The sequence below is a fragment of the Triplophysa rosa genome, linkage group LG7 (assembly GCF_024868665.1).
Source record: "Triplophysa rosa linkage group LG7, Trosa_1v2, whole genome shotgun sequence".
Taxonomy (NCBI): Eukaryota; Metazoa; Chordata; class Actinopteri; order Cypriniformes; family Nemacheilidae; genus Triplophysa; species Triplophysa rosa.
This window is the reverse complement of record NC_079896.1, coordinates 18,915,582-18,933,805: the sequence shown is the minus strand read 5'-3', so window position 1 is coordinate 18,933,805 and position 18,224 is coordinate 18,915,582. Positions and strand designations below refer to the sequence as shown.

The window sequence follows — 18,224 nt, the reverse complement described above, 5'->3', positions numbered from 1 at the left end:
AAAACAGCCAAATAAAACAACCTCCATATTCAGCTTCTTTCAAACAGAGACAGTCCAACCCCTAATAAATAATAAATAAATGAAACCAAATACATACACATAATTCACTAAACAGTCAGGGGTTGTTTCCCGGACAGGGTTTAGACTAGTCTCAGACTAAAATAAATTTTTGAGCTGTCTTAACTGAAAACTGCTTGCACTGACAGATCTTAAAATATATCAGTGCCATTGCTTTGTCTCAAGATGCACACTATTAATGTTTGTTTGAAGGAATGTTTGCAAAAACTACCTAAATATCCTAATTTAACTAAGGTAGTCCTGGTTTAAAATAATCCCTGTCCAGGAAACCACCCCTCAATGTTTAGGACTGACAACCACATTTACTTAAAGGTGTGAGTCTGCAAATGTTCCCTTTAGGGTGAACTCCATGCTGCATCGATGACAACACTATGACGTCACCATGTGTTGTGTGACGGTGGATGCCAGAAGCCACAAAAAATAAGACAGAACACAACAGCATTAGCTTCTGTTCTTCAGCAAGCGCTCTGTGTGAAGGGTATGTCTTGTGTTTTCTTGTCTGATAGGCTTAGTATTTGGTTAATGCCGAATGGCATTATTGACAGGTATAGAGCTTGTCTGCATCCCTGCTAGAGTGCTCCACTCAAGTCTGGCCATATTCGGAGAAGATGGCCAGGCTCGCAATCCTCAGTGCTTGGGACTTGGTCTTCAGTTATGGGGTTTGCATATGGACCTGGCTGATGAGCTTGAGGCACTTTCGGCCCTTTTTCGACATCCAGGTCCTGACATCAAGCTCTCTGTTATTCTAGCTCTGAGAAGATATTATCAATGTGTGAGCGGAGGATTTTGAGGACTCTCCACCTCCTTCCTCTGAGTATTAGGACCTGCTTGAGCTTGTCACCCGTGTGGCCAGTAGACTGAATGAATGCTTACTGCAAGTGCAATCTCCGTTTTTGGAGCTTCCATTTTTTTCCCAACTGGCATACTGAGGTGGCTAAATCGTGGAATTCTCCTCCAGAATATCTGTTTAGTCATTCTTTAGTTTTTCATCTGTCTTGGAGAACGGCTGTGGGGTGGAGCCACAGGGGGAGGATACTTTGGCTGTGTATACAGCCGCGGAAATAATTAAGAGACCATTTCAGAGACGTTTTTCTGATTTTAAAATTTACTATTTATAGGTATGTGTTTAGATAAAATGATAGTTTTTCTTTTATTCAGTGTACTTCTAATAACATCACTCCCAAATTTTCTAATAAAAATATTGTTCCTTTTTGCATTTATTTGCAAAAAAGGTCCCCTGGAGAAACAGGTCAAAATGCTCTGTTCAAAGATGCGCTCTATTTTTTTTCAGACCTCAAATACTGCAAAGAAAACAAGTTCATATTCACATTTAAACAATACAACAGTATTATTTCTACATGTATTTAGGAAAAGTTCCAAAATGATTTTTTATGTGATGACATGACTTTTTATCAGTTTTCATGGGTCTTAGAAATACATCAATAGTACAGTATGAAAGTATGAAATTAAAATGTGCAATGGTCTCTTAATTTTTCACCTGATGCGGCATCACTGAAGCACCCAACGCTGCCCACCAAAACGTGTAGAATTACATCTAGTTTGGTGGGCAAAGTTTATATGGCTGCCGGTTGGGCCGGAGCATACGGTGGGTATTTTGAGGCATATCAGCCTCACCTGCAGAGTGAGATTGTTGAATGCGAGGAGTTAGAGCCGGAGTCTTTGGCTAAATCTGTCAGGCATCAAGGAGAAAAGTATGTCTGTCCTCCTTGATGCTGCGCTGTTGCCTGCTGACCTTTTCGGTAGGGCTGTTAACACTGTTGTTGAGCACTTCTAGGAAGAAAAATGGCAGGTGGCAGCATTTAAGATGGTATAGTAGTATATTCCTAAATATAGTATATTCCTCATCGCTCGCAATCTCAGTGGGCTACCACCAGGGGGCAGCCCCTTCACAATCAGGAAGGAGGCCAATTATATTCCTTCCCTCTCAAGAGAAACCGGGTTCTACAGTCAGTACTTGATAGTTCCCAAGAAAGATGGAGGGTTACGTCCAATTTTAGATCTCAGCCTTCTGAACCATGCTCCGAGGACATTTAGGTTCAAAATTTTAACTATGCAGGTGATTGTGAGTCAAATCAGATCCGAGGACTGATCTTTCATGATAGATCCATCCGACTCTGAGGCTTTAAGGCATCCATATTCTAAATTATAGACGACTAGTTGACCTTAGCTGGGTCAGCCTTCTGTTAGTAGCCCTGTACTGGCTGGCACGAATTTAGTTTTAGGACCAAATCCATCTCCTGGCAGGCCTCCATGGGAGATTCTTCTCAGGAAGTTGGGGGTTCAATATGCTGGAATTATGGAAACTGTGGGTTTGGTCCCTGATCCTCTTGTTGAGACCATTCTGAAGTTTAGAGCTCCTTCTAAAAGAAAATGTGATGACTTAAAATGGTTTGTGTTCACTTTATGGTACAAAGGAATTTTAACCTAGTTAACTGGCCTGTGGCTTCAGTGCTGGAGTTCCTCCAAGATTCTCAGGTGGGCTCTTCCCCTCTACACTCAAAGTCTGTGTGACCATAGTGGTGTTCTACGAACCTTGGGATGGTGTCCCTGGGGAGACATCTACTTATTATTTGTTTCCTTCATGGTGCATTGAGGATGAGCCCTGCGGCTCATGTCAGAGTTCTGGCTTGGGATTTGGCAAGGGTTCTCAAAGGGCTTTTCGTTGCACCCTTCTACCTATTGACTTTTTTCTGAGAAACGTCTTTGTCTTAAAGGGATACTTCACCCAAAAATTCTGTCATCATTTACTCACCTTCGAGTTGTTCCAAATATGTATACATTTCTTTGTTCTGATGAACATGTGGAGGAAGTCAGACCAGCTTATGGTCTGTTTTTAAAAAAGCTTCTAAAACAACTATTAGCAAATGGATTGTGGAAGCTATTTCTTTGGCATGTGAGGTATGTGGAAACCCTATATCTCAGTTTATGGCACATTCTGCTAGAAGTATGGTTTCTTTTAAGGCATTCTTATTAGGGGTTTCCCGGCAAGAAGTATTGTACATGATGCGGCAGACTGTTCCCCTCCCCACACCGTTCAACTCCTGGTTCTCAGGTACTTCTGTCTGGAGTTGTGCTTCACATTACTCCAGGACAGTCACATTTCAGAATAGCATAGTGAGCATTTTGGTGCCCGTAGTGTCGTCATCAACACAGCATGGAGTTCTCTCGAATGGGAATGTAGCAGGTTACAACAGTAATCATGGTTCCCTGAGAATGGAACGAGACCTATAACTATACCTAGACCTATATCTAGGGGTGTAGCAATTGCAGGGGACAGGGAGACACATCCCCCACACTGTTAGAAAAAAAGGTGATTCTGTCCCCCCACTTTTTTTTACCCACCACCGATATTTCTGTCCATGTTCTCTGGTTCGTTACTTAGATTTGAGTGAACTAACATTCAACCAATCAGAAGGTGAATCATATCTTGGGCGTGTCTGCCATAAACTTCAAATCTCGCGATTTATATCATTCACTTATTTACTCTTTTGCCAGTTTGGGGGTAAAATGCACCCCAGAAAAAATTAGAGGGCAATTACTTCCTTTTTTTCAAACACACACCGTATGTGTTATGTCATGATTACATGAATCACACTAACGAATTTCTACGTTATGATTTGACCTAATGCCGCATCTTCACTGGATACGAGCAATGCAATCAAACGACACAACAAAAGACAATAGAACCTGTTAAGAATGAGGCATGTGATGTGTATGAATTATGAATTGCCCCAGGGATCGGTTTTAGGACCCTTGCTATTCTCCATATACATGCTGCCCCTTGGAAACATTATTAGAAAACATGGAATTAGCTTCCACTGTTATGCAGATGATACTCAGCTATATATCTCATGAAGACCAGATGATACACTCCAGCTATCCAAATTGGCAGAGTGCGGAGATATAAAACATTGGATGACTTGTAATTTCCTTCTATTAAATTCTAATAAAACAGAAATATTACTTATCGGACCAAAGACACGTGAGCAGAATATTTCGGATTATAACCTGCAAGTTGTTACTTGTTAAATTTGTCACTCCAACAAATACAGTTAAAGACCTAGGCGTTATATCATACAGCAACCTGTCATTTAAAAATCACATCTCAAATGTCACAAAAACAGCCTTCTTCCACCTTAGAAATGTTGCCAAATTACAAAATATTTTATGTGGCTGACGCAGAGAAGCTTATTCATGCATTTGTGACATCAAGACTTGACTACTGTAATGCACTACTTAGTGGTTGTCCTGCATCATCAATAAACAAACTACAGTTAGTTCAGAATGCAGCTGCCAGAGTTCTAACCAGGTCCAGAAAATACGATCACATAACCCCAATGTTATCAAGCCTTCACTGGTTACCCATTAATTTTTTTAGATTTAGATTCAATTTATTGTCATTGCACATGTACGAAGGTACAAGGCAACGAAATGTGACCTCTGCATTTAACCCATCCAGAGAGTAGTGAACACACGTACCCCCGGAGCAGTGGGCAGCTATCACTGCAGCGCCCATTAAGTATCGTATTGACTTTAAAGTTCTTTTAATCACTTATAAAGCCTTAACCGGTATTTACTAGAATAATCTTGATTGTTCTATAAACACCATGCACTGTGCTGTTTTTGACCTTTTTTGTGTTTTTTAGTTTTTCTTATTTTCTCCTGTAAAGCTGCTTTGGAACAATGCACATTGTGAAAAGCGCTATATAAATAAAATTGAATTGAATGCGTCATGTCGTGCCGGATCCAGTGTGTGTTATATGCTCTCCTACTAGTCGCTTTGGATAAATAAAAGCTTCTCGTAAATGTAAATGTAATGGAAAGTATCATTTCAAATACGGTAGAACAGCACTTCTATATATCACTGCTGTGTGCCGCAATGTACAGAATCTGCTAAATTTAAATATTTTCTCATTTTTCCATTTCTCTCTGCTTTAAGTCTCCCCCACCAGCAACTGCCTAGTGTTCTTCCTGTGAAACGCGGAAGTCACGCATGCATATAGCCCATTGCTTGGTATATGGATTACAATTCTGGATTTATCTAAAAAAGCTGCATTTGGATCCTCAACACCTGGGTGTATGTGACAGGAACTCCAGCCGTATGTGACAGTTGAAGGCTGTGAAAATAAATCAGCATTGTTAATCCTTTGGATCTTTTATTGAAACAATGTACAAAAATCTAAGCTTTCATTGGAGTATAAGATTTTTATGAAATAAATGTTTTTCTCTAATACATATTGCTCATGATTATTAAATCTCTTTTTAAAACCTCTTAATTTTGCCAAGATAGTTTGGAGAACACCCCTGACAAGAAATCGAGAGTTGCTCAAGACCATAGATTTCCAGCTCTATGTTGGTGCTTCTCCTCTTCAATTTTCCCCACACATTTTCAACAGGGTTCAGGTCTTGAACCTGGGATGGCCATGGCAGAAGCTTAGTTTTTTGCTCAGTGACCCATTTTTTATGTTTGTTTTCAGGTCATTGTCCTGTTGAAAGATTCAACCTTGGCCCATTTCGGAATCGATTCCAAACATTTCAAAATTGAACACCCTGGGAACTATGTCACCAACCTTTTTATTTCCCATGCAGTGTAGATTCATTTACCGCACACAATTACCACACAGAATTTATTTAAAGAATATCACTTTAATCATTACACATTTTACACAGTCATCAAGAATTTAAACCAGGGAAAACTGTGGAAATGAATCAGGCCACACAAACAAGGGAACTCACACTGCCATCTTGTCACAATTACCACACAGCATTCATTTAAGGAATACTTTATCTAATCACTCAGTGTGAGTTATAAGGATAGTCCACCTAAAAATAAAAATTCTGTCATCATTTACTCTCAATTCGTTCCAAATCTGTATAAACTTTTTTGTTCTGTCGAACACAAAGAAAGATATTTGGAAAAATGTTAGCAACTGACATTTCTGGGACATCACTGAATACCATAGTAGGAGTTTCTTATTTGTTTTGTTCTGTTGAACACAAAAATATATATTTTGAAGAATTTAGAAAAGCAAGCAGTTCTAGGGCACCTCTGACTACCTTTAAAATTTTTGCTATCAATGATGTCCCAGAAATGTCAGTTGCTGACATTTTGTCTTTGTGTTCAATAGAACAAAGAAATGTAACAGGTTTGGAACAACTTTGGTTTAAAGGTGCCATGAATTAAAACCACAATTTTAATTGAGCTTTTGTTATATCAGAGGGAATCGTATTCATGCGAACATCATGTAAGTGTCAGAACTGAAAACGCCCTTGTTACTGAGATTACATCTCTTATTGACACCAGGCCCAGCGAACAGCAGGTTCTGGAATGCACCTATCTATGACATCATTGATAGGTTGAACACAGCCTCCACAAGAGAATATCAACGACTACTTCTCTAGCCCTGCCCACTGGTTCGCGCATGACAGTACTGAAGTAACACAAGTTGCATGGAACCAGATAGAGCAAGCAAGCAATAAACATGCCAAAATATTGTGGAGTCAGTGCCTGGTTGTGGAAGAACACAGTCGCTGCATAACCCTTCCTTCGGATTCCGACATTAATGCGTGGCTCAAGTTTATTTTTAAAGATGTTCCAGCTCACGTGGGTAAAACATTACCACGGATTCCTTTGTGAACAAGGCAGAGGTCGACAATGGATTTGCGAAAAGACTCAAATTAAAAAGCAGCGCTGTGCCGTCAATATTGGATACGATAGGAATGGCGCAGCAATCTTATGAGTACAACATTTTTGTACTATGCGTCACTATTGCTTTGTTAGAGATTGCTTGATATGCCCTGAAATACAGATGCGGGGAGGTCATTTATAAATCACACAAGGTCCCCAGATAATACTAATCCTGTGCGAATAGGATGAATGTGTAACCTAAGCTATACAAACTATACGCCAAGCCTTGCCATCACATCTGGGAAATAAGTCAGTAAATTTGAGTAAATCAGAGGCTTCACTTATCCCGTGCGAATGCATCACATGAAATACAGATGTGGGGCGGTCATTTATAAATCACAGGAGGTCTCCAGATAATACCAATACCGTGCAAAAACTGCGAATGGTGCTAATATGTAACCTAACGTTATTCACAGAAGGCTCCAACTAAGTTTACTACGCAAACTGCTATCCAATCATAGCAGTGGGCGTTTACTTCCAAGTCTTCATGGTGGAATGCCCATTCAAACCGATCGTTTGTCGAGCTGGCCTCAAAACCCGGGTAGAAAATAGCCTATTACTTATTGATTTTGATGTTTTTGAATGTAAAAACCATGCGAACGTCATAAGTAGACCTCATACAACAGTATAAAACAATAAACAAGCCCAGTTCATCACACTTTTAAATAAATCAATTCATGACAGAATTCTAATAAAGGGATAGCTCACCCAAAAATGAAAATTCTATCATCATTTACTTACCCTCAGATTGTTCCAACCCTGTATAAAATTATTTGATCTGCTGATCACAACGGAAGATATTTGGAGGAATGTCAGTAACCAAATGAGTAAATTATGACATAATTTTCATTTTTGGGTGAACTATCTCTACGTGTATCTACTCAGGAAATAAAAAGCCAGTGGCAAAGGCCCTGTTTGCCTACATTCATGCTGATTAAATGAAACAGGTAGTGAACAAGTTAAAAAGTTAAACCTTGTGTGAGGCCGAGTTAAAATCCCGTCAGATATATCAGTCCACATGCCCCTGTTATCATCATGTGACCCACCCAAAAGCAGCAGCACTGCGTTCTCTTTATGTCAAGATGAAAAACACGAATTAAGTCACATTAAATTAATTAATTATCATCGAACGACAGGACAGCTTTTGTCCTGTCAAAAAAGTAGCCAGATGCAGTGGCGGAGCCAGAGGGGGGTGCAAGGTGGCACTGAACACCCCTGACATCCAATTGGCCACCCTGGGTGCCACCCCAAAATTTGATTCACTACTTATGTTGATTGACATCTGATTTCACCTCTCGTTGAACAAAGGTTTTATTTTGATGTTCGGCAGCAGTGCAGTCACCGCACACGAAAGTCATGAGAGTCACTGTAACAGCATCGTTTACCGCTATCTTTCCTCTGTTTAGAATGAAAAAAATTTGTTGTGTGATGGATTGTACAGCGCGAAATCAGAGATTTCTTTTTAAAGACTGACGATAGATAGAAAATTAGCAAATGACTCGCTGCAATTTGCTAAACAAATGGAATATTAAAACGTACACGCTTGCCAGCCATATCAAGTCAGACTCAGCCAGTTAGGTTTTTTTGTTGAACCATACCATTATAGTGTTATTTACCTACTTTCTAACGTTACACCTTTATGTTGCGTAAATGTAAAGTTTCCCAGTGTTTTCTAACCTTAGATAGTATCGGTTCCAATACATTGATTACATCAGGGTCGGAAATTAACAGAGGCTTTGGAAAAAAATGACAACAAGGTGAACAAAATTCCCTCCAAATTCAAGATAAAAGGGGGACCGTTTGTCCCCTTTTATCTTGAATTTGGAGGGAATTTTGTTAGATTTTTTTTTTTTTTCCATTCAGTAAATTCAGTAAAAGAATTTTGCTTAAAAAATATTTCAGAAAGACTTTATAAAGAGCGCTTTATGTCATTCTCCCCCCATCCCCAAAAAACAATACACCAATAGAATAACATTCTGGTAATAGTTGTATATAAAAAAACTTTCCCTACTATAATACACTAATGTATACCACTGATACTTGGATTAAAAAAGTCAGAGATTCTCTGAGGCATACATGTATCTGAGCAGGAACCCTTTGATCTCCGTGATATGCATTGTCTCTCTGATGGTGGTATCTCTGTTACGAACCAGCAGAAGGCCATTCTTTAGTGTGGTCTCACTGACCAGCACTGTGAAGAGGACACCCATTTCATCATACCTGCAGCAAACAGAAGACATTCTCTTAGTATTGATTTCAGTAGTAAAAACATTGTTTACAGAGGCTTACAAACAGTATTATTTAGTAAAAAAAAAAGATGCTCTAACTTTGTGTGTAAATTTTCCAAAGACAATGGCAATGTGTCCAAGTATCCTGGCCATGTGGGAATTCCTTCTTCAAGAAATTCTTGGAGCAACCCCTCACAAACCTTGAGAGACACATTTGAACACAAAATAAATCCACAAATGCTTAAAAAGTATCAATCTGATACATTCTCGTTGGCAGACTGTATGTCATTATACCAATTTTCTTAATATTTTAAAAATCGTTTTGCACCTGTCTAAGTTCTGAATTAGAGCCTCGTCCCATATCCAATGCCACTTTCACAGGAGTTAAAGTGGGATGCAGCTTCAGAACCTAAACAAAGCAAAGAAAACATTGGTATGCCTCTCCATCTTTTTTTCTATCCAAAAATATATTTCAGACGGAGGGCTGGGTAACACTTTAAGGGTTACTACGCCGTTTTTTTTCCATTGCAAACATGGATTAGATAGACGACTGTTGACCGCTTACTCACACCTTGCTCCTTTTTCAGCATCTCACACAAGTGCAGCATATGTATTTTAGGCAATTGTTATATTTTGCATTGCACCCGGCTCCTTTAGGAGTTTAGTGTTTCTGTTTAAAATGAGAGTGGATTGGGATTCCGTTCTCAAGTTTTTAAAATGACACAAAAGCTTAGTTAGATAATTCATAGTTCCATCTTTCCATTTCAAAATCCTACACTTTTCAAGACTCAAATTTACAGTTCTCCAAGTAGGGGTAAGTGCTGAGTGGGGCACAACCTAACATGGGTTTATTGTTGTAACACAGAAACCAGAAGACACTCTCCTGTAAATTTGTGGAATGTTTTTGTGTTTTTGTTAAGATACTAGAGAAAGAATTTTGTTTATTAGTTTGGTGTATAAGTCACCAAATACCAACCAAGCATAACACCATTTTTTGCAACACCTAGCAGCTTTTTGGCTAGCTTGAATACTTCTTCACACAGTGGGGTTAGTTGTAGCACAGTGTTACAACTATGCCTATTGGTGTATAACAATAAAATAAAAACAATGTAATTTCCATTAATCACTACACCATAAGTGTAGTTAAGACACTACAAGTTTCCATCAAAAAGTAGATGTCTACATTGAAACTAAATTTTTGACACTGTACCTCGCAAGAAAAATACTGTAGTATATATTGGTATTTACAATAGCAAACTGGTGAAAAGTCCTGCACACTACATAATTCATTACAGTTTAATGTGTTGCAGGCAGGATTCCCAGAACTGTGACAAAACCAGCCTAACGGCAGCTCAACTAGCTAGAAAACTGCACACTTGCAGCACTGATGTATGTTCGTCAAAAGGAAAAACTTAATGTGGCTTTTGGTCACACTACACCAGCATTACTTGCTGGATAAAGTAAGAGTTGCTGAAAAGTAAATTGCTGAAAAATGTAGTTAAAGCAGTGCTTGAAGTGGGGAAAAAAGGTTCCAGTACTCTCTTGTGCACATCGCCATATCCAAATTGCCACCACATTTGAAATTTCTAGAACGATAAAAAAATGGTATTTGGACATTGCTGATACATCATATTTATTTAGTAAAGGAACCATTTGCCAAACAACTTATTTAATAATGTTAAATACAAATTTGACCAAAAATAGCCATTTCATTACCTGTGATAATAGTTCTGCAGTCTATTTAATTCTTCTGTTAATTAAATTCATCATATAACTTACACAGACATAATTATGCCTTATATGCTATAAACCTATGTGATGTTTTCAGACATGTCAAGTCAAACACACGTTACATTATGTGACAAAACACTTTCATTTAAAATGAATTCGCAAAAAGATAAATAGGTTGCATCTCTGAAATCTTACCATTTATTATTTTTAATGTAAAACCATTTTAATTTGTTTTTGTTATTTTTGCCTTCTCACATCTCAATATACAGTCACAGTCATTAGTGCCATTTTGCTTCAATTTGATTGGCTGAACGTTCTGTCATCTTTAGTTTTATTGGCTGAACTGCTGCTTGGCCTCTGTAATTTGATTGGCTGGAATTCCATAAACAATGTTTGATTGGTCAATCTGTTGAAATTGTTTAGCTCTGTGCCAAAGACCCAAGATAGAAAGCCTGCGATCTTTAGCCAACAAACCGTAACAGCGAATCACCCATACAATGACACTTTGACTCAGAGTGGCAAAATACCGGCAACATGTGAGAAGTAAAGGTACGCAAGAAAAATTGAAGGTACGCTAAAGATTAAAGGTCAGGTTGAACGCGCAGTTTCTGCCAATCTCATATTAATCTTGAGTACCTATAGTTTGATCACATTTATAAAAGATAGACACAGCTGTACGATTATTTCTGAAAACATACGACCACCTGGGGGTGTGCGGGGGGGGGGTTGGAACTAAATCACAAACACACAATACATCATTGCATTATCCCTGCATAGCTGTTGATTCACAATAAGTTTGTGTTGTTTACATTATGGACGCACGATTGCCAACAAAACACAGACATATGAGTTTCACTTACTGAGTGTGGTTCATGTCTGGAATCTTTCAGCACTGGGACCGCTCTATCAGTTTCAAACAATCTGCAAATCCAGTGTTATATCCACCCTGTATATAACATCCATCACTGAAATGCCGTGAACAAACAAACACACCTCAACTTTTCTCACTATCGCAAGAGTATGATCCCACAGCGCAGCCAATCTTGATGCAATCTTGATGCTTGCTTTTCCAGGAGAATTGCCCAATAAGGGACTAAGAAAAGTTGTTACGTAATGGTTTTTCAAGTTCAAAAAACACTTTCCGAAACCTATACGAACCTTGGGGGAGTGTATCGAGCACTGAAATACTACGTAATACATCCAACTCGTTTTTTGACAAGTTGACCATGTTAAGCATGAGAAGCCAGCACGTTCAACATTGTAAAGAAGTCAGAATGCATGAAACAGCGTTAAATCACCTCTTTAAGTACCGTGCTCCAGCCCACTTCAAGCACTGAGTTAAAGTGATCCCAAAAATGATCACCCAAAAAAGAAAATTCTTGTCATCATTTACGTCATTTCAAACCTTCTTGACTTTCTTTCTTCCACAGAACACAAAAGAAGAAGTTTTATCTTTGGGTGAACTATCACTTTAAGTTACCACTACTTGTAGTTAGCCAGATTTCATTCTAGCACTGATTATTTTACATTATTAAACTGACTATAAGGGAGAAAATATAGTACAGCCATGTTTAAAAAAAACTGAGAGACACGGAGACACTTTTTACATGTTTACCACAGGGATTAGTTCTCTCAGACTGACATAATGTGCCTAAATGACCACAAGAAACCAAAAACACTTAATAACCTGTATATTAATGTCTGACACATCAGTTTGCGAGTGTAATTGGGGTTTAAACATGAAAGGGACCACGTGTTCTCTTACGTGTTGCTGGTTTAAGTGACAGAGCCGGGCTTTCACTCACTCAGTGAAAGTACAGAGACTCACTTATGATAAAAACAAATAGAAGCAATAATCTACTTCATTATTAATTACATACACTTAATTAATCCTTTAGCAAACGCTTCTATCCAAAGCGACTGACAAAATTACTAAAGCACCTAGTTGACAAAACATCTTTGTTTATTCTCTGTTTTTATATTTTGTTTAATGGGAAGGAAACCAGACACAATCTATTATTTGATCGAAGTCTAGGACCTGTGCCTCTTCGTGCAAGAGCAGACGCAAACAACACAGTTCACTCTGCTACTCTAGGGTTGTGTATATCACTGTTGTTTTGGCCGTTATGCATTATTTTAAGTGTCTCCATTTTAAGAAAAATGGGCTTTTGAGTTCCTGTTTCTATGAACGCTCTGATTGGTCGAGCTGACCCAGTCTGTTGTTATTGGAGCATGTGTCGGAGACGGGCCCCCTTTACCATATCCGCGAGCTTCAGCTCTTAGGTATAAACAGTAACAATGGCATCAGTTTTACCGAATCAGTTCAACAATGGGATCGATCAGAAGCTTTTTTTCTCAAGCGGTCAGAGGTCTGCTAGTGTATGAAAGTGTGCTTGTGTAAAAAGTATTGAATTGCCATCAGGCATTCTGTGTGAATGTCACCTTCCATGATTTTATTCACTCAGTTAATAAGAGGATGGGGCTTGCTTACTGTCTGCTGTTTCTGTTTGCTGTCAGTTTTCTTCAGCTGTTTAAGTGAATTAAACAGGTAAGCCAGCATGCCTTTGTCCATATCTCCACTGATAGAGATGACATGAGGAACTACAACCTTCCTTCCATCTCTGCACTGAAAGATAAATAACAACATGTATTTCTTTAACATGCAAGTTTTAAATTACAGTACATAAAAACGATACATATGTTTAAGGCATAGTATAAGTAAGCAGCATGTATTCTATTCACACATTACACCAAAACACTACATTTCCACAAAAGGTGACAAGTTTGCATCCCTGTTATTGGAAAAAAATATTTCGTTTAATTTAACAATAATCATAATTGTGTTCAAGTAAACTACATCATCAAACCTATTGAAAAACACATTGCACTGTTACATGCACAAACAATACATGCACAGTTCACTCTGACCTGTAGTTTGGAATGTGTTCCCTGGTACGTCTTTTGCAGTTCAGTGTTCCCCAGGCTCCACAGTGTCTCCAGAGTCTCTAAGCCCCAGGGAAACTTATAGAGAACTTTGATGCCACGTAATGTCCCGTCTTTTAGGTCTTTATCCACCACATCACACAGGCTGAAATCAGATGGGCCTAAAGCAAACTACAGCAGGTATTTCTGTGAATCCAGGCCTATGCTACGCCAATACCCATAATCAGCATAATCAGCGGCTGAACACAACATAAAAATGATTAAAAAGCATCTCTCTGAGTGAAACCTATAACCTTTCTGCAAAAGGTGACTACACTGAAGATGCTAAATCAGTCTTGTGAAACCAGGGTTTTTCCTGCATAGAAAAATTGGAGGCGACAAAATGTTCAGTCAAATTTCGTGCCACCTCAGACTCTCGACAAAATTATGTCGGGTGTCTTCACACACTGCAAAAAGGACATTCATTTCTTACTAAGTGTCTTTGTCTTGTTTTGTAGTGCAAATATATTCTTAATAAAATTCTTATATCAAGATGCACTTTCTTGACAAGAAAAATGATATTTAGTCTCTTTTTAAGAAGAAAAATATAAGAATTAAGTAAGTTTATGGTAAAAACAAGCAAAAAAAATCTGCCAATGGGATGAGAAAAATAAACTTGAATTAGGTACTTGAGAAAAAGGTCCAACTAAACTCAAGTTTATTCTTCTCACCCCATTGGCAGATTTTTTTGCTTGTTTTTACCATAAACTTACTTAATTCTTATATTATTTTTCATAAAACTAGACTAAACATCTTAGGTCACTTTTCTTGTCAAGTAATTGTATATTGATCTAAGAAGTTTTAGATATTTTTACTAAAAACTAAAGTTTTTTGCACTTTTGCAGTGCAAAAAACACTGCGTCACTGTCATTTGTACAGTTGCGGCATTGCGCCGCAAAGGATTCGCAATTTCGTTATCAACCCAGTGAGGCAGCAGGGGCTAGTTGCAGTGCAAGAGCTTATAGGTAGTGATGGGAAAATTAAGCCTCATGAATCACCAAGACTTTCCCCTGACTGTTTCGAGAAAAGATTCGAAGCTTCGGGAGTGTCGAAAACAAAACAAATATTTTACATGAAAACTTGACAGCAACATCCTAAGTGCTCTTCTCTGTAAAAAAAATAAATAAATAACCTTTCTCTCTTCTAATAGGTATTGTAAATAAGTGTCTGCTAAATGCATACAGGTACATGTACTTTTAAAACCTTTTAACATCCCAAAAAGGTTTTAGTGTGTTTACTCTCTGCTTGTAAGATAAACAAATATATAGTCAAATACAGTATATGCACTGTGATAAGGAGCATACGCCTGATCAAAAAGGTTGCAGGTTCTATTCAAGTGAGGTGTGATTTCATGAAAGTGTGTTTGTTATTGTTGTGTTTCTTTCAATTGCCTTTCCAGCAATGCAGTCATATATAAACCTTTTAGGACGTAAATAATCTCTGAATCCTGTGTGCTGCAATTTCTCCAACATGTCTACGATGCTGCATCTTTCTCTTGCATATTCTTTTGGCTCTAGGGATGGGATGATTAATTGTGCGGTTCTTATGCTCATTTTCTCAATGAATTACGGTTAAATGCTGCCACATTCGAAAGCCAGAGTTCCTGCAGAAACTTCAAATATGGGCCGCAGAAGTACCATTTACACGGCTGTGGCTAGAAGGGATACAGCTACGGCAAGAAGTGATGCAAAATCTCACCATCAAATTACAATGAATTATATTGGCTAATGCCTACACCTACCTCAACCCTAACCTTACAATAATTTAAAAAATAGTAATTAACTGTTGTCAGTGTGACAAAAATGATGCAGTATGAAGTAATGAAGTGCGCATGCCCTGTGGAGGTAGCTGTATTCCTTTTAGCCAAAACACATTTACACACGTAGTTCCAGGAAATGCCTATGGGCATATTCTATCGCTCTTCTTCAAACCTTTCCAGGTATTTTCATGATAATAAAGTATATTTTTAATGATGATGTTTGACGAGTTTTCCTTCTTCAAATGCACGTTATAAACAACTCAATCTCATAGTGATTTTAGATCAAGCAGTACTTCCTACTGATCAAAGAGCCGTAGTTCACGGAAGAGCTGTGCATAAAACACAGAATCGAAGCCTTTGCGATTTCAGAATCACCCTAGACAGGTATAATTCGTGTGAATCGCGATACATATCGTCCCATCCCTATGTGGCTCTGCATTGAGCTTTTGCTCTTTTGGTGCTTGCAGCTATATTTTACATTTGTACAATTTCTATATAATACCTTTAAAATACAATTTAACCAACTGATTTTAATTCCTTAAATAAAATAGTTATTAATGCAACTTTACACAATCTATGTCTGCATCAGGCTGTACCTTCCTCCACCACTGCAATCGCTGACGAGCCCAATAATCCATCCACTGTGAAGAGGTCCGGGGTGAACAAAACCAAACCAAAGATGATTCTGTTACCTCAGATAAACTGGAAGAAATTGACCAATAAGTTAAAGTTAAATAAATAATAATAAACAACTGGATTGATTTAATCTTACAAAGGGGTTCATTACAATAGCCACACATTTAAAATAACAGAAATGATAAGAGACTTACCAACCAGGTGAATGTCCAAAAGACTGATCATTAGACTGATGACACAGGCCTATCTCTGCCAATCCAAAGGGTAATTTCCTACTCACAAGTTCCAAAGCCTGAATATACTGCTGCAAAGCACCTTGAGGGACAAACACAAATTTAAATAAACTTTTCTGTTTGCTTGAATAAATCTTAATGCTTTTAAACTTAATAATTGTCATTTTTTAATTCAATTTTGTGTAACTTAATGGTACGGTAGGCCTACACGTGAGTGTGTGTACAAAATCAGGATGGCACCACCTCTGCCTAATTTCGAGCCAGGTTAAGTATGTGATTTAAAAAATTTGAGTTAATGTGGCTCATAAAAAAAAAAATTTGGCGCCTGTTTCTCCAACAGGAGCCAATGGCTCCTTAAAGAGGATGTGCAACAGTGTTTCATGCATTCTGACTTCTTTACCATGTTAAACATGCTGGCTTCTCATGCTTGACATGGTCAATTTGAAGAATGTTAGCAACTGATATTTCTGGGACATTATTCACTACCATAGTAGGAAAAATTATTGTATACTTTTTTGACAGAAATGTCTTGTTGCTAACATTTTTCCAAATATCTTTCTTTGTTCAATAGAACAAATACATTTATTCAGGTTTGGAACAACTTGGGGGGGGGGTAATTCATGACAGAATTTTGATTTTTGGTTGGAGTATCCCTTTAACTCATATCACTGTAGATGGGTTTTCTGCACTCACCCTGAAGAAGATTCGACCGAACAGACATACTGTTTTGAAAAAACAATCTCAATGCTTCTTCTGTAGTGAAACTGTCCTGTTGTAAGTTTTCTTGAACAGTCCTATAGTTGACAATCATGACAGATTCCTTACATGTTCTTGTGTGCACTGACGTATTAATCCCAAACACCCGTGCTCGTGATCGTGTTGCTGCAGTCCACCACTGTTCAAGAATGTTTTTCTTTAGTTCAGTACCTAAAGGTCCGTATACACAAGTTCTAGTGTGGAAAGCATCCGGAGAAATGAAATGTCGTTCTTCACAAAGTCGCAATAAAAGACTGACTTGATCGCAGCCATCGCCAGTTGTAGCATTGTGCTTAGAGCTATGCTGCAGGTATCGAGAAAGATTTTCACCTAAAAGTAAAATACGCTTTCTACAGTAGAGCGGCAACATTTTCCTGAGAGATCAAACGCCAAACCTGGCAAGTACGAAGGAAAAGACAGAAACATGATTTATCCAGTGTGTTCAGATTACGTTAAATGTCAAAGTTTCTCGAACTGTCTACTAACATCAACAAAGGTGGCCAATAAGACTATAAAAGAATCATGGGTCTGAAAATTTGCAACTTGTACTTTATCAATGTGTTCCGTAAGTGCGTTTGTCTATAATAAAATAATCAGTTAACTTCAAAGAACTATACCGCTCACCATAGACATGCCGCTCACATCCACCCAGAAGTTTGCTTCTTCTTTTAGTGTAATGACAGTTGGCAAATCAGATGTAAGTGCATTTCCGCCACCTACTGGTAAGGAGTGTAAAGTGTTTATGTCGGACCAAAAATTATATTTTTATAAACCTGTTCTTTTTAGATAAATAAATTGTTTTTAAAGAACCTTTATATGAGCCATAACATACTGCGATGTTAATATACTAGCAACTAGTTCATCTTTTAACTTTTGTTTTTCTCAGATCTTCACCTCATCAGCACTTTTAAATTTAAAAGGTACTTTACTGGCATGATCTTGTATACTATAATACTTATAAAATAATATACTTACTATAATACCTATATAAAACTATACTTACTATAATACAAAATATACATACAACACTATAAATATTAAAGCAGAAGTAAAAAAGGTGGCATGCAAAGGATAAAAAGTTAAATATGTAATGTGAAAGGGAAGAAACTGTT

At 37.9% G+C, this 18,224-nt stretch overlaps 1 protein-coding gene across 4 annotated transcripts; it reads right to left on the bottom strand.

The window, feature by feature from the left end:
- Positions 1 to 8,692: 8,692 nt before the first annotated feature.
- Positions 8,693 to 17,785, bottom strand: polg2 (polymerase (DNA directed), gamma 2, accessory subunit). 4 transcript variants are annotated; one of them, XM_057338714.1, is made up of 9 exons: positions 17,737 to 17,785; positions 17,050 to 17,507; positions 16,318 to 16,438; positions 16,057 to 16,189; positions 13,675 to 13,860; positions 13,238 to 13,372; positions 9,344 to 9,424; positions 9,115 to 9,215; positions 8,693 to 9,007 (listed from the first exon to the last, which is right to left on the bottom strand). In XM_057338714.1, the coding sequence occupies exons 2-9, from the start codon at positions 17,480 to 17,482 to the stop codon at positions 8,842 to 8,844; spliced, it is 1,356 nt and encodes a 451-aa protein (XP_057194697.1). In that variant the 5' UTR covers positions 17,483 to 17,507; positions 17,737 to 17,785; the 3' UTR covers positions 8,693 to 8,841. The 4 variants fall into 4 exon arrangements, with proteins under 4 accessions (XP_057194697.1, XP_057194696.1, XP_057194698.1 ...); XM_057338713.1 differs by having other exon boundaries at positions 17,050 to 17,766; XM_057338715.1 differs by having other exon boundaries at positions 16,084 to 16,189; positions 17,050 to 17,766.
- Between the last annotated feature and the right edge of the window lie 439 nt (positions 17,786 to 18,224).

Bases quoted from the DNA above. Each gene is read 5' to 3' on its own strand.
- polg2 (XM_057338714.1), bottom strand. From the start codon at position 17,482: ATGTTGCCGCTCTACTGTAGAAAGCGTATTTTACTTTTAGGTGAAAAT. The intron at 16,439-17,049 runs GTGAGTGCAGAA...TTGTCCCTCAAG, and splicing joins TCGGTCGAATCTTCTTCAGG to GTGCTTTGCAGCAGTATATT. The intron at 9,008-9,114 runs GTTAGAGCATCT...TGTTTGCTGCAG, and splicing joins TTGGAAAATTTACACACAAA to GTATGATGAAATGGGTGTCC.